Raw genomic sequence first — 17202 nt, 5'->3', positions numbered from 1 at the left:
AAAAAAAAAGGATTTATAGTATGAAATAGTAAGAAAATAAGAATGAAATAGAAATAATAATATAATATTGAGGAGAGAGAAAAAGATTCCTTTTTAGAGAGTAAAATAGAGAATTGGGTTGGAGTTGGTTGTCTGAAAAAATAGAGAACTCTATATTTGGAGAGTAAAATAGAGGATTGGGTTGGAGATGCCCTAATAGATAAAACTAACAATTAGGTTATGTGCCCTGTTATTTATTTCTTTTTATTTTGAGAAACGGGTATCAATGCAGACCTAGCTAAAGATAGGGCACAGTGGGGAAAAAAAGATCCATATAGGTGATAGCTACTAGTTGAGGATAGATTTTTGACTTGTTAGAGATTGTTGTTGTTATTATTCTTGTTAGTTTTTTTCTATCATATTTATATGCAAATTTAACTTATTTTCCACATTTTTAATTGAGTATGATGATGATATAATTTTGAGCTTAAATGAAAGTGGGGAGTCATATAGTTGACACTCGACCCCAACTTGTTTGGGATTGAGGCATAGTATGAAAAAAGAGCAATGCATTGATCTTCTCCAACAATTGACTTATAAATAATTTAGCAAAGGAAAATCAAACAGATTTATCCATGCAGCTCAAACAAGTAAACTATTCTCTTTCTTTCTACTTGATTAGAAGTGCTAAGAGCCTACTAAGCTCAGTGTGCATGCCCAGAAAAGTCCAAGTGGCTGTGCAATTTTGTTTTTTTTATGACAAGGGAAACCCGCAGCCGCTACCCTTTGGGTGCGCACAAGGTAAAATCCCCGCTCCTATGCAATAGCTTGCAAACCACATAGGAGAGGTAACCCGCACTAGGCAAGCCCGATGCAACGAGCTCGACCCAGAAGGCAAACCCCTTGCTTTCGCTGGCAAGGGGTTTCGAACTTGAGACCTCCAACATGGAAGTCCCAAGCCTAAACCACTGGGCCACCCTGAAGGCAAACCCCTTGCTTTCACTGGCAAGTAGCTGTGCAATTTACTTCAAACTTACAAAGTGGTTGTGCTTGAAGTCACTGATATGCAATATACTTCAAGGCACGTTTACTCTCAGGTACCACCTTATTACCCACAGCCGTATTAAAGAAAACTCAGTATCCAGATTCCAGATAGATCAATACCACAGGTTTTCAACAAGGAAAATTTTACTGCCATTCACCTTTTAATTATCTTAGATTTTCATGATGAAGTAAGAGAATTTCATTAAATGGCATCAAGAACTCAGCTTCTCATCTTAATAGCACATCCCAGTGACATTTTGGTTCAAATATACTGCCATTCAGCTTTTCATTATCTCAGTTTTTCATCTTTTTTTTTATTAAGTAAATGAATTTCATTAAATGGCATCAAGAACTCAGCTTCTAATCTTAATAGCACATCCCAATGACATTTCGGTTCAAATATACAGAACATGACTTGTTTGTTGTTCTTGTACCGTTCTACACTGTTTTCTTCTTCTTAGTACTCAGATGTGTTGCACTTGAGCCGAGGGTCTTTCGAAAACAACCCTCCCTACCTCCACAGGGTAGTGGTAAGGTCTGCGTACACTATATCCTTTCCAGACCCCACTTGTGGAATTTCACTAGGTATGTTGTTGTTGCTGTTGTTGGCTTGGTACAGTTAAACAAAAAATGTCACTTGATGGAAATCAAGAAAAGTACAAGTTGGATAGCAAAAATGACTTTTTCAAATCTGTTAGGATGGAAATACAGAAGTTTCCTGTCATCATCCAGCAAGATCCACATGCATGAACATTAACAACAACAACATACCCAATGCAATCCCACAAGTGGGTCTGGGAGGGTGGTTATATGTAGCTTTATCCTACCTTGTGAAGGTAGATGTTTTTTCCAATAGATCCTCAGCTCAAGTAAAGTATATCAAAATCAAGTATGATGTGGAACTACAGTAGTCTCGCCCGGCAACAGCAGCTGATTCAATAGCAGATAGAAGAAGTCATGCTAAAAACAAAGGAGAACAGAACAGTAACAACAACAAACAGTACGGTAACTGAAGCAAAGGAAACAACATGTAATAAAATAGGAGGGTAGTAATAACAATACTGATAGAGGAAACTTGACAACGCTCAATTACTTACTAAATTTCCACCCTACTTTGGCCTACCTCTCTTAATACCGACCAAGCCAACCTCTAACACCTCCTCACTGGCATCTGTGCATTTCCTCTCACATGCCCGAACCATCCCAATCTCGCCTCCCTCCCTCAACTTGTCTACCACGGAGATCACTCCCACCTTATCCAAAATATCTTCGCTCCTAGTATGTCCACACATTCATTGCAACATCCTCATTTCCACTACTTTCATATTCTAGACGTGCGACTTCTTGACCGACCAACACTCGGTCCCAAACATAGTTGGTCTAACAATCACTTTATATTACATACTTTTTCATCGCAGCATCCTCATTTCCGCTACTTTCATCTTTTAGACGTGCGAGTTCTTGACCGACCAACACTCCATCCCAAACATAGCTGGTCTGAGGACCACTTTATAAAACATACTTTTAAGTCTTTGGTGACACACTCTTAACACATAAGATACTAAATACGAGCCTCCATTTCATCAGCTCCAACACGATAGGTAACATCATCATCAATCTCCTTAATTCCTTGAATTACGAACTCAAGATACTTGAAACTTCCTTACTTGGAGATAACTTGAGTATCAATCCTCACCTCCACATCTGCCACGTGAGTTCATCAGTAAACTTGCACTCTAAGTACTTTGTCTTAGTCCTCAACTTGAACCCTTTAGGCTTCAAGGGTCTGTCTCTGAACCTCTAGCATATCATTAACTTTGTCGCATGTCTCATCAATCAATACTATGTCAACTGCAAAAAGCATATTGTAATACCTCGTACATCTATGTTAACATGCAACTAGTCAAATGGCAAAGGATTGGTATGAAACCGAGAGATTAAGGATACAAATTGATAATTATGTTAAGTAACATATATATAAAGGTTGTTGAAGTGTTAACCCAAGGTTTTAGCCCAAGGGAAGCCTTCAAACAAAAGTTCAAGTCAAAGGATCCCCTGTGGAGGGTCACTACTTCAAGTGATCCAGTATATTGTTTGCTTTAAATGAGCAGATCTCCCAATAGATGGAGAGCTAACCAATCAAATTAAAGGTCTTTGAGTCTAGTTTAAAAAAAAAACAAATCGCTCGTCCATCCAAGTTCTATATCAAGAATTATGCAAGTTTGAAGAAGACATTGTTTGCAAAATTTCCATTTATGTTTGACTCTCATGTTCACGACTAAGTCAACGTCAACAAGATTATTTGAGCTTGGAAAAAGGTGATTACAATTGAGCCTAAAGTCTAAGTGTTCAAGTGTACAAAAAGTGAAGGACTAGTTGAAGGGATTAAGCTTTGGAAAGCAAAATAAATGCAGGACAAAGTAACCTACTTGTTTAGACGTCCTACTTGTTCGAGCTACTTTCTTAAACGTCCTACTTGCTTATGAGACGTACGTGCTTAAAGATAACTAATGTGTCACTTGTTTTATTAGGCAAACCCATGTGACAACATATGGTGAGGGTCCACTTGAAATAATTTTCTCTAAAGAAAACAAGTAGGTGCATCACCTACTTGAACAATGAAAGACCCAAATTAATTGGGCCAAAGGGATATGGGGCGGGTCGTTGGGTCAAGCCCAAGACCCATCTGCCAAAAGGTGATATATATCTATTTACTTAGACCAAATATCATATTACTCACAAAGAAAATTTCATTAGTCTCTCTATCTCGATTGTGACTTTCTCTCCAAAGAAGGCTCTTGAATTTTCTTCTTCTTTCACAACCCCTAAGGTAAGTATTTTGTATGTATTTCACGTAGTTTTAACTTGTAAGGGAGTGGGAGAACTTGTGGTTACATGTTGAGAAGCTTGAGGCAGCCTTTAGAGAAAGAGTTCCCTACGCCGCCCATATTGGTGAGATGTTGTTCTCAAGTGTTTTCTTCTTGTCTTAAGGTTTTGTTTTGAAGAAAATTGTTTGGTGTTGAAGATGTCAAGTTAAGAGATTGTAAGTTCCAGCAAATTTGAGGTAAGGTTCTGGTATATCTGTCACGTGTTTAAAAGGAAAACAATTGACTACAATATGGCCTGCACTTAAATAGATCACATAGTGATATGATTCTTAAGCTAAACCAAGTACTTGATAGACTAGAATATATATTATGTTACTTGTGAGCAACATAAAGATCCTCACTTGCTTATGTGAAAGATAAAGATGGTAACTCACTTGTTAATTTGTTATAGGCATTGTAAATATATGATTAAGACCTACTCTAAAACGATGGGTGGGTATTCATAGGTCCACTTTGCATACGAAGTGATGCGAATTTTGTGCACAGGATTGAGACAGACCGCCCTTTATGGCATATGTGATAGATAGTAGTCAACTGAAATGTCATGCACTGGTTCCCCTGGTTCCCTAACTAAGACAATATATGGCCTACAAGCTTACGGGCAGACCCTTTATTGGAGCCAGGGGAAGATGTACCTTACAGCAAATTGCGATAGACACTTATCAACATCATGCAACTTATGTGATTTGGCAATATATCTCTTACATGTGTCATAGATCACCTTTGGAGGCCATCATGTGATTACTTGTATACTTGGACTACAGATAGAGGTAGAACATCACCTAGGCAAACTACTACATATTATATATTAAAGAAATAACTCAAGCGATGTTATATGAGAATTTCTAAGGTTGGTTATATTCCGTTATAAGTTACAGCTTCATATTATACTTTAAATATTCATATCGTTCATGTGCTAAAGATTTCCCTAAGAGGCTTATCTGTTCATTGTTACAGGTAGCCTTTAAAGGCCTATCATTTGATCACTTACAGGGATAAAACACATAGCATATCTCATGTGTAAATCTACCACTTGTTAACATTTTAAGCAACAATCGAAATACATTTTACTTAAGTTTATAAGGTTATCCATAAGATAAAGTTTTAGACAAAAAGGGTTCTGATGTTCAGTTGTTTATAGTTGCTCATCTTATTCTTTGATTCGTTGAGCATCCTCATGTGTCTACTTGTTATTCATGGAAATGCAGGATCAGGTATACAGGTTAGTAGAATCCCGCAGTAGTCTCTTGTTGCATACTCAGCAAAGTAGCAAAGTATCGGTGAGCTCCATTATCACCTGGAGGTAATAGGTGCCTAGTACTACTTAGATGTTCTTATAGTTATAGTTGGGTATGTTGAGGCCCTGTCCCGACCATTTAATAAGGTACAGTTAAGAATTCCATTAGAGGCTTCATAGACATTGTAAAATTGTCACCTATGATTATAGTTTCATTTGTCCATCACATCAGTATGGCCAGTTGGTCAGTGTTGCATAGGTACGGTTCCTCATTATTTGCCTCATGTATAGATATTCATTTGTTTAGCAGAGGTCATTTGTATACCAGGTGTTCATACTGTGCTTTTCCGCCCCGTCCAAGCTTGGGCGTGACATATATACCATGGCATCTTTGGATATGTCGCGTCAGTTCATCCATTACCAAGGCAAAAACAAATGGGCTAAGAGTTGATCCCTGGTGCAACCCCATCATTGCCTGGAAAGTGCTCGAGTCTCCTCCAATTATCCTCACTCGATTCTTGGCTCCTCATACATGTCCTTAATCACCCTAATGTAAGTTACAGGCACACTTATAGCCTCCAAACATGGTCAATGAAGTGGTTGAGAACCCTAAGGTCTTAGGTTCAACACTCAACGGAGACAAAAAATACTACATCTGTCTTAGCTTTGGTGGACAGAGTTACGTAGTATCTGTTGCTGGTGGGAGGTGGCAGGTATCCCATGAAATTAGTCGAGGTGCTTAAAACGGAAACCGCGGTTTTAAAAAAAAAAAAAGAACCTCCCCACGAACTTTGTTGTATGCTTTTTCTAGGTCAATGAACATCATATGTAAGTCCCTCTTCCTCTCAGGCTCTCACTATATTGCTCCATCAATCTACTTACGGGATGAATGGCTTCTGTAGTTGACCTTCGCGGCAGGAATCCAAATTGGTTCTCGGTAATAGACACACCCTCCTTAGCCTCATCTTCACCACCTTCTCTCGAACTCCCGGAGTGTGGGTTAGTAGCAAAATACCCCTATGGTTGTTGTAATTTCGAATGTCACCCACATGAATGAACATCATAAATTGCATTTCCAAAGTGTTCTTTGTCACTTTTGACGTCATCAGTTGTCTAGTCATGATTCCTTCTTGCATGTTATTTTGTCTTTTACTCCCTTTACAGACTGACGGCTTCATTATCAATAAAAAATACAATTCTTCTTACTAGAAGCCATACTTTATATGTCATCAAGTATTCAAAACCATCTGACTTGAATTTTGTTCACTGTTTTTTTAACAATTCCTTTGGTATCCGTTCTGTTTTTATTAAGCAATTATATCTATGAGCATTTAATTGAAGCCAGATATATTTTATGAATATGTTTCCTCTAAATTGCCAAGCATCTTAAATCATATGCATAGCAGGTCATATTGTTCACCTATCTATTAAGCCCATCATATCGCTACTCGTGAAATATCCATAGCAACTTGACAGATGCATAACATGATTCGATTCAATAGGGCAGCCTAAAGCACTAAGCTCCCGCTATGCATGGGTCCGGAGAAGGGCATGCAACCCAGAATAGCTAGCTTGCTAAATTCTTGTTATTACTTGACCGCAACTGAAACAATATACATTGGTCTCAGAATAGAGGATGTTAGCAACAAAGCCCACTCAAAACTACACGCATTAAGATATAAGAAATTACCTCCTTTTGGACCCAGTTCTCTCTTTCCTTCTCCGTCTCTTTTACTTTTTCCTCCAAGCTCACCTGATATTCATGCCAAAGTTATTCTCAGAGTCTTTATTTTGACCAGGACAATTATCAAAGAGAACACAAATAAATTGCTTATCAGCATGAATGTAAACAGGTATGAGACTGAAGTCAAAAGCGAGAAAAAAACTCCACTATAAAGTGAAAGAATAGCAGTGAAATTAATTTTTTTACCATCGTTGAATTCGAATTTTCCACTTCATCCACCAACAGACTTATTCTTTCCTCCAAGCTAACCTGCAAGGATGAAGTTATTAGACCAAAATCTATTCCATCTCATGAATCCTGCTCTACAAAGCATGCTAGCTTCTAGTTATTTCTTTTCCCCACATGGAACCAAAAACAAAAATAAGGAGAAACAAAGGACGAAACAAAAACGAAAAGTATCAGTACAGTCGATATTAGGAACAGTTCCCTGTCAAAGTTACTAGTATTAAAATAGGAGAGAGATTAACTCCTTCTGGACCTTGTTTTCTGTTTCCTTCTCCATCTCTTTTACTTTTTTTTTCAAATTGACCTGATATTCATGCTAAAGTTATTCTCAGTGTTTTGGGAAGCGAAAAGCGGAAAAAAGCGACGAGGGCTCGCGAGCGAGAAGCAAAGCGCGCGCTTTTTTTATGTAAAGCGATATTTAGTATAAAAATAAAAAATATTAAATAAACTAGTTACAACTTTACTAGTTACTACAAGCAAAAAAGAAGTGTAACTTAGTAACAAAACAACAAATAAACCAAGTAAGAAAAATAAAGACTATTAAGAGCAGCAACCAGCATACGTGCATCACTGATCACAGTCACACTGTATAGAAATAAAAAAAAAAAACAGAGCAGTAATAGAATTGGAAAAAAACAAAGCAGTAATAGAAATTGAAAAAAACAGAGCAGTAATAGAGATTGAAAAACAGAGCAGCAATAGAGATTGAAAAACAGAGCAGCAACAGAAATTGAAACAAAAAAAGCAGCAATAAAATATAGAAAAAAACACAGCAGCAACAAAATAGAAAAAAAACAGTAGCAGAGCAGTCACAGCCTCACAAAGAAGAAGAGAACTTGCAGCAGTGGCAGCCTCGCAGCAATAAAAATATAGAAAAAAACACAGCAGCAACCAAAAATAGAAAAAAAAACATTCGCAGAGCAGTCGCAGCCTCACAGAGAAGAAGAGAAGAAGAGAACTTACAGCAGTCACAGCTTCGCAGCAGTCCAAAGAAAATATTTGAATTCGCGAAAGGAGGTATTGAGAAGTCGCGAAAGAAGATTTCAGAAATTAAAAAAAAAACCTTCAATTTTTTTTTTAAAAAAACCCTAATTAGCGCTTTTTCAAATTAAGCGCGCCTTTTCTCGATTTTTCTTTTCTTGCGCTTCTCGCTTCAACTGTAGAAGCGATCGCTTTTTGAATGTCGCCTCGCTTCAGGGAAGAAAAGCGCAAGGGCTGCGCTTTGCCTTGCCTTGCGCTTTAAGCGCGCTTTTCCTCACTTTTTATAACACTGGTTATTCTAGTGAAAGTTTTTGAACCAAGCAAATTCTCAAGGAGAAGTACCACTATATTGCCACAATACATGAAGATAAAAGGTATGCAACAAAACTCAATGGCATGATACACCCCCATGATCAAGTGAAACAACAGAAGCACATAAAAATTAAACTTCAGGATTCATTACCCTCTTTGAATTCAACTTCTCCACTTCATCCACCAACTCATTATTTCTTTTCTCTAAGCCAGCCTGTAAGGAACAAGGTATTACGCTGGAACTTACTGCAGGCCTCAAGAGAAAATCTTAAAATTGCAGAAAATGCGGTTAAGGATATGACACTGAATTGCTTATAACCAGTGATGGTAAAACAAAATGATGATCTTATGAAAAAAAAAACTTGGTTCTGTTATACAAGAAAATTTATTTGCCAATATGGGATTATCACCTCCTTTAGAAGCCAGGAATTCTTTTCACTTTGTAACTGGGAATTCTTCATCTCAAATTCAGCCTGAAAATTACAGAGAGCATACTTCTTGTCATGTAGATCTAAACTTTAAAGAGTCGTTGTGGAAGTAAAAGTACAATAAAAAGAGACTGGCAATGGCATCTAAAAAATATCAATTTGGTGTCCTAAATGCAATATATCTTTGAAAACTTCCACAGAAGTAGAAATGAGAATGGCTAAAAGTTTTAGTACCTCTTTCTGCAAGTAAACATCCTTCTCCATATGCAATTGTCTCATCTTTTCTTCTTGGTTAGCCTGCAAAAGTCCAAAAGGTCACTGATTGCTGTAGAAGGACCATTGACCAAACAAGGAAAGAATATTTTAGGTGGATAATACGTTCCAGAAAGCACAACTATTGTGATAGCAGTATGCATAGCCATTTTTTCCCATTACCTCTTGCCTCCTGAGACTGCTAATTTCATCTTGCAATTGCATGATTTTCATCTCAAAACTAGCCTGTGGATCACAGAAGAGCGTAAAACTCAAAATAGATAGGATAAATAGGACAAGACATTTAAAAAACACAGCACTGATTTTGCATACTCTGTGCACGTAGCAGCATGGCAAACCATCAGACTTCGAAATTTAACCGTACTTGAACAATTCATTTTTGAAAATGAAACTACATAAAGCGAACAACACACAAGAAGGACAACACAGTTTTCCCCACATTTGAATAATGAGAGGATGCTCTTAATATTTGGTCAAAATCACTTTGTTTTTTGACTGTGCCTGCTTTCAGACAGAGGCAGAACTAAAATACCTCTTTATGCAGATGACTGTTATTTTCATTCTGAAGTTGTTTAATCCTCGCGTTAAAGTTAGACTGCACATCAAGGTAAATCCGCAAGATTAGGAGTGAAAATCTTAAAAAAACTGATTAGGCACCAACCACTGGCCTATGAGTTAGCAAGTTGCAGGTTTTTACAATGCAAATTTTGTGTGTAGTTTCTATTACCTCCTCCTTCAGTAAACTGGCATCTTTTTCCCGTGAGAACTGTTTAAGTTTCTCCTCAAAGATAGCCTGTAAAACAGCAGTAACTTTTAAATGTTTCAATTAAAATGTAGATAGAAAATATATGTGATTCCATGCAGATGTAAGCTCATTTAAAGGCTACACAAGCAAAAGGTTTACAGCATTATACCTCCTTTTGCATATGTGACACTTTGTCCTTCTGTAATTGTTTAATTTTCTCTTCAAAGGCGGCCTGTCCATAAAATAGAGAAAGCAATGACTTGTCATGAGTTATACAATAGACAGATAAGACTGAGGGGAAGAGAATACAATTATCATAAAATGATGAGCCCATAACTGAAAATAGATCAGCAGCTGCTAAAAGAGGAGGCCTTAACTCACCTCTGTATCCATCCTACAGTGTTTCTCATTCTCGGCTAAAGATGACTGTAAAAGCAAGAATGTCAAAAGAGCACATATCAGAAAGTATAAAGGACCTTAGATGTTTACAACAAGGCCTCAGTCCCAAAAATTGTTGGGTTTGGTTATATGAATCTTATTTCTTCATTTAAACTCATTTTGTAGCATCATCATACTAAATAAAATAAAAATATATTAAATATGTCTACAACTAATAGTTTAATAATAATAATAATAATAAATAAATAAATAAATAAATAAAAATTATAATAATACTATAATATTAATAACACTAAGACTTATTTTGAACTACTCCTTCTATCCCAATTTATGTGATGTAGTTTGATTGGGCATGGAGTTTAAAGAAATATGAGAAGACTTTGCAATGTTCCAAAATTACCCCTTAAAAAATGAATTTTTACATAGAAGAGTACACCTTTTGTGGACTTTTTGCCAAATAAGTGAGACCCAACATGGGTTTAATGTTGGTAACGTCAATATTTGCCAAATAAGGAAATGTGTCATTCTTTGGGACAGATATCATATAAATTGGGAAAGGGGGGAATAGTAGTTATCACCTATATAGGTCTTTTTCTTCTATTGTGTCCTATCTTTAGCAAAGTCTGCATTGACACAAGCATTTCAAGATAACTTCCTTCCATGTGATTTTAGGTTTACCCTGTCCCTTTTTACAACTTTCACTTACAATAGTTTCACTCCTACGGACTAATACATTTGTAGGTTGATGCAAAACATGTCCAAACCATCTCAAGAGACCTTCTCACATTTTATTCTCAATGCATGTGACTTGGACCTTCTGGCAAATGTGTTCATTTTTAATCTTATCTAATCTTAGTATGAGGATTCTCCGTCCTTTGCCTTTGGCAACTTCTTATAACACTATTTTAGCTTTAATAACTTTGTGTACCTCCTCATTCCACCACCAGAATTCCTTGGTTGAGAACCTAGACCTTTAGACATACCTAAAACTTTAGTTGCTATGTTTTTAATGCAAACCGACATTTCTTTCCACAAGATATCTACGTCTCCCTCTAAGTCTCAAGCCCAACACCTAATTTGCGGTTGTTTGAAAGTTGCACCTTTCTCACTCTACTGTTAAGCTTTCATCTAAGACTACTAACCAATGTTGGGTGTATGAAGGTTTAAGACATCGAAGAGAAAGACAGTTTTATTCACGTACAATATGCTCTTTTGAAAATACTGATCTGATAAGGCACAAACCACCAGAAGACCTAGAATACAGGAAACTATTAAAATCCTAAATACTACAAATGACTAACTATGTATACCATCAAATAGTTGTAATAAAGGAAGCTAATCACAGACTCCTAAACTGAAGGGTAACAGATGTTATCTGTTAAGACGCCCCGCAAGTTAGGGTGACTGGAACAAGCACCAACTTGTGAAAATGGCGCAAAAAAGTTGTACATAGAAAGGCTTGGTGAGTACAACAGCGACTTGATCAACAAGAGTGAATGTGACGAACCTCAAGTGCATTTTGTTGAACTTGCTCATGAACAAAATGGAAATCAGTGGCTACATGCTTCACCCTACTATGAAAAACAGGATTAGCACAAATGTAGGTGGTGCTAACGTTGTCACAGAAAACAGTTGGTGAAGAACACAGTGATAGGTGGACTTCAGAAATGGCAGCAGCAACAGCTCGATACTCTGCTTCGGTAGATGAGAGTGAGATAAGACTTCTGCATTTTGGAAGACCAAGAGACTGGTGAATTACCAAGGTGGACAACACAACCTATTGTTGATGTTCTGTCTTGTGGATTTCCAAACCAATTAGAGTTAGAATAAGTGAGTAAACGGCCTATTAGTTGTCGACTTAGCTGGACTCCCAATGTGCTTGTGTGTTTCAGGCACAACAAGCGTTTGATGGCTTTCCCATTAGACATTTTGGGATTACTCATAAACTGAGACAACTTGTTCATAGCAAACCCGATTTCAGGCAGTCAGGCCTAGTGAAGGGTAAGTAGTGAAGCTTACCAATGATTTTTCTGTAAAGGGAAATGTCAACTACAGAATCAGCTTTTGAATCAACTAAGGTGCAGGTTGATGTCATCGATGAGAGAACACCCTTGCAATCAGCCATATGCAATTCATCAAAAAGATGCATGACATATTTTTGTTGAGACAAATATATGGCAGTTGGCGTGGATATCACCTCAACACCCAAAAAATAAATGTATGAGCCCAAAATCTTTTAGAGAGAATCATTGGGAAAGTGATGTAATTATAGACCTGCCACTTCTATGAATTTCTCGATATTCTGGTCCAAGATCATCTGAGATTTCTCGATATTCTGGTCCAAGACCAGTGAGAATATTGACAATGAGTTTCATCGTTGGTGACATGAGCTCCTGCAATCGCTATATCATCGCAGAGAGATCGTACTTGGTTGAGATAGTTTGTTACAAAAACTCTCTTTGGTGAGATGAGCGAGGTGATCTCACAAGCTGAAAATGCGAGTTTTCAACTTAGTGGCATATGCAGTATGGAGGGAATGTCAGGCTGCTTTGGCAGTGGTTACAACGGCTACAATGGAAGTAAGAGTTGGATCTACTGATGCTAAAATTGCATCTGGGATCAATTGGTCCTGGCAAAACCAATTAAGATAATCTGGGTTGGCAATTGTCTGGTTGTTTGTGGTGGTGGTCGTTGTTTGTGGTGGTGGTCATTGTTTGTGGTGGTGGTCTTGACATGAGCAAGGGCAGTCCCATCTAGATGTCCATAAAGATTGTGTCCTCTCATGAGCATGGACACTTGTGCCTTCCACAAGGAAAAGTTATGGTTGCCAGCAAGTCTAATCAGAAGCTGGGTAACTGAGTTGAATTGAACAATGGTGGTGGTGTTGGCTGCATCGGAATTGGTAACTGAGGGTGCCATTTGTGGTGGGTGAGTTATTAGAATTCTGTGAGGAGAATAAAAGCTCTTGATACCATATAAAGGTTTGAATTGTAGAAGAGAAGGATGATTTCATTCACATACAACAGGCTCTTTAATTCTTTATATAGAGCAGATACAGAATTGAAAATACTACCCTAATAAGGTACAAACTAACTTAAGACCTAGAATATAGGAAACTGTTGAAGTCTTAAATAGTATAAATAACTAACTACGTATACCAACAGTTAACTGAAATATAGGAAGCTAATAACACTCCTAAACTGAAGGGTAACATATATTGTTTGTTAATAGGTTGGTCAGCATTTCTCGTGGAATAACCTTACAGTCCTTGCATTTACTTTTCATCTTCTAACAAGGATAAAAATGAAAATGTATTGGACTATGGTTACACCCACTCTTATAAGTAATTAGGTCAGAATCTTTATTCTTAAAATATGTGTTAGCTACCACAAAATCACAAGCTAAAGAAAATTCTAAATAGTAACCGCTACGTCATTCCTAAAAACATAACTATAACCACCATGTACTTGTTCAAAGTCGTCGGTCTGTTTACCTACATGGCTATTTAGTTCTCTACCTATAAGGATTTGTCAGCCTCCTGCCTCCTGGAATTCCTTGAACTAAGTTAGCCATATCCTCACAAAACTTAGCTTTAGCTTCTACATCTAATCTTATTTGCGGCACATAGGTACTATTAACACTGATTTTAAAATTTAAAGGTGAGAAGGCATTCTACATACGTTCTTTAATTATTTCTTCTCTCCACCAGGCAGCCCCAGTTCTAATCCTTCTCCTTTTAATTCTTTTTTCTCTCAAGACATTCAAATATATTTCCTTCCATTTTCTCTTTCCTTATTCTCTTCTTCCATGCACCCTTCCTATCATGAGTTTCTCCTATTAACTTCCACTTAGTGGAGAAAGGACCCTCTCTATTTCCAAACAAAATGAAGATCTAATTCCAGCTTGCAATAAAAATTTGACAAGTAAAGACTATCATCTATGGTTATAAATTCATGAGAAATCCGCTTACATTCACAGTTTAAAAGAGAACACTTTACCAGTAGGCATTGAATGTTGCACCTGCATTTGTTCATAAGGAAAAGAAGGAAAACACTGCTCTATGACAGGGCTTTCAAGTTTTCTGTACCAATTCACTTACTGATCGAGCATAAGGAAAACTAAATTCTGCAACTATGATTTCTTATTACACTTTCCCATTAATGATGCAGTAAAACTTAAAAAAAAATACATATTCAAATTAAGAGGATTACTTATAGCATAAATCTTGAATATACAGAAACCCCATAATTGGGTTCAGAGAAGAGCATAAGCTATGTTGGACTGTGACAAAGTGAGTCAACATTTTGGGCTTTAAATCAACACTTTTTCTGCCCTTATCTAATCTCAACCATTAAGATGATCATGATGTGAAAAAGATAATCTTTAAGAATTGGACTCAAAACACACTCTCTCTCTCTCTGTCTCTCTCCTTCAAATATGTTTTCTAGTTCCTTTCTTCACGACCAACGCAACCTTTATTCTCTAACAACTCAACTTCTGAATTCAGTTTAGTTAGGAGCAAGAAGCTCATAATAGCATTTGATGATTACAACAATGTAACCAGTGGAATCTAGGGAAGTAGAGTGTACTAGACCTTACCCTACCTTGGGAGATAGTGAGGTTGTTTACAATAGACCCTCAGCACAATGAAAAGATGGCAAAGGAAAAATAATTGACAAAATATGCTGGAAAAAATAAAATTGACAATAACTACAACAAATAGTAGGACAATTGAAGTACAAGAAACAACAGATAACAACAAAATTGAAGGACAAGAATTACTACTTAGCTAGGCGACGCACAACTGCGGACTAACCCTCTGCCCTAATGTGTGCCTTCAATAACCTCCTTTTCTAAGGTCATGACCTCGGTGAGCTGAAGTTGTATCATGTCTTGTCTAGTCTAGTCACTTTTCTCCAATACTTCTCTGGCCTACATCTACCTCTCCTAAAACCCACCAAAGTTATCCATGATGACTAATTCATGGATACATGTTTGGGGTCATTTAGACAAGGGCAACTTATCAATTAAATAACATCTATTTGTTGTACTTTTAGATCACCCAATAATGTTAAAAGTATGAATATGTTCTTTCACCAAAAAAAGAAATACAACAAGAAGTGGCATGCAAAATCCATATATGGTTCTAGAAACATGACTCCTCTTAGATTTTTTTGAGAATGAAGAAACATGACTCCTCTTAGATTTGGAAAACAAATAAACCTTTAGTACCAGAATGATTTGGTTATAGAAGTTAACTTACGACTTTGGCACCCTCAGTATCATGTCTATTAGAATCGTCATCTATCCCCGAAGTATCATCAGTATGTGCTTCAGAACCACGTATTTCAGCAGGATGGTTCTGATTGGAGGAAGCGGATTCTTCTGCACCAACGGCATTATTTTCTATTCCTTTGGTTTGTTTATTCTTCTTTTTCTTGTTCTTCCTCTTCTTCTTCTCTTCTTCCATTGGCACAGGGCCAACAATCAAAACTCAGAAAATACTAATAGAACAGCACAGCCTACAGAAACCATAAAATATTATAATCAAGTATGACATTTCAAATTAGACACAAAATTAACATGCATTTAACATCTCTTTCTCATTAGAACTTGTGGAGCACCTCGCAAAATTAATCTAACTTTAGAATCAATCAATAAACTCTCCATCTGCTAAGGCATTTTGGAACCTTAAATTCAAATCAACTCATTTTTCAATTCAACGTGTAACTTCAACGATAAACACATAAAAACGAAAAACTTTGCATGTACACAGCTAAAAAGTTGCTAATTTCAACACTTGAGAATAAGAATCAACTTGAATTCAAATTTCAAAATGCTAAAAAAAAAAAGAAAAAGAGAGAGCATATAAGTCTCTTCCTTGTTAAACTTGTGAAGCGCCGTCCAGCATGAACCTGAAGCTTCGGAATAAACCAATAGACTATAGAATCAAATCCAAATCAATTTCATGTTTAAGATTAACCACCAAACAATGTGAAACTTCGAAAATAAAAGTTAGATCAACATTGCAACATCACACCTAAAATAATGTAAAAGTTGGATATTCCAGAATCAATTAGTAAACTAGCAATTAGAGAGAAGGCATTTTCGGAACCTTAAACGCAGATCAATCTCAAAATCGATCAGCAAACGAATGTTAAACTTCAAGTAGGACAACAGGAACACTAATTTCTTTTTTACTTACAGAAAACTTAATTTTCCTCTATATGAACATAGAAAATAAATTACATCGACAAGAAGGAGGTCAGATTAGCACAGCTAAATAAAATGCTTAATGCAAAAACAAATCAGATGAACATTTACCGAAAGAAGAGATCGACAAGAGATTGAAAGTGGTAAAATCCTTTGAGAAGACACCGTAAAGTTGAAGCGACTGAATTTGGGGTATGGGGTATGAGAGAGGGCAAGGGCGTAACGGCCAGGTGAATGGTCATTTTGGTAATTTTAGTTTATGTTCCAACTTTCTGCATTGCCTTGTCCTTCCAATCATCTGCCTACACGTTGCACTGTTTAACTCAGGTTCTCACAAGTCACATGAAAGAAAGTCAAAAGGCCTCAACAACATTTGCATAAAGGTAAAATTACATAAATCTCATAGTTTTAATATTAAATTACAATTATCCCTAATAAATTTCTAATTATACTAATCTCTTAAGAATTAAAAAAATCGGATACAATAATTGAAGCTCAGATACATTGTATAATGTCTCGGATACATTAATATGTAGCTCGGATACATTAATATGTAACTCAAATACATTAAAAATTAGCACGGATACATAATATGTAGCTTAGATACATTAAATACTGGCTCAGATACATTGAAAAAAAAAAGAGATTTTGGAGTTTTAAAAGTAATAGGGGATAATGGAAATAAGTGAAACAAAAAGTGTGTATTTCTGTAATTTGCGCTTGCATAAATCTAA

The 17202-nt window shown here is 36.6% G+C and overlaps 1 protein-coding gene across 4 annotated transcripts in view; it reads right to left on the bottom strand.

Annotated features, from left to right (window-relative positions):
• LOC125870765 (kinesin-like protein KIN-14P) overlaps positions 1 to 16699 on the bottom strand; it is a 21323-nt gene extending 4624 nt beyond the window's left edge. The window contains exons 1-13 of one of the 4 annotated variants that reach the window (XM_049551271.1): positions 16580 to 16699; positions 15519 to 15777; positions 10238 to 10282; positions 10026 to 10088; positions 9839 to 9904; positions 9644 to 9706; positions 9274 to 9336; positions 9073 to 9135; positions 8821 to 8883; positions 8562 to 8624; positions 7361 to 7433; positions 7079 to 7143; positions 6839 to 6901 (exon numbers count right to left, since the gene is read on the bottom strand). In XM_049551271.1, coding sequence (XP_049407228.1) covers positions 6839 to 6901; positions 7079 to 7143; positions 7361 to 7433; positions 8562 to 8624; positions 8821 to 8883; positions 9073 to 9135; positions 9274 to 9336; positions 9644 to 9706; positions 9839 to 9904; positions 10026 to 10088; positions 10238 to 10282; positions 15519 to 15725 — 897 coding nt within the window. In that variant the 5' untranslated portion in view covers positions 15726 to 15777; positions 16580 to 16699. The remainder of the gene's footprint in view (positions 1 to 6838; positions 6902 to 7078; positions 7144 to 7360; positions 7434 to 8561; positions 8625 to 8820; positions 8884 to 9072; positions 9136 to 9273; positions 9337 to 9643; positions 9707 to 9838; positions 9905 to 10025; positions 10089 to 10237; positions 10283 to 15518; positions 15778 to 16579) is intronic. The other 3 variants (XM_049551272.1, XM_049551274.1, XM_049551273.1) reach the window with 3 other exon arrangements.
• Positions 16700 to 17202: the final 503 nt, after the last annotated feature.

Source organism: Solanum stenotomum, chromosome 7, assembly GCF_019186545.1.
Source record: "Solanum stenotomum isolate F172 chromosome 7, ASM1918654v1, whole genome shotgun sequence".
Lineage (NCBI taxonomy): Eukaryota > Viridiplantae > Streptophyta > Magnoliopsida > Solanales > Solanaceae > Solanum > Solanum stenotomum.
Note: the sequence above shows the minus strand (reverse complement) of the source record. Positions and strands in the feature narration are given on the sequence as shown.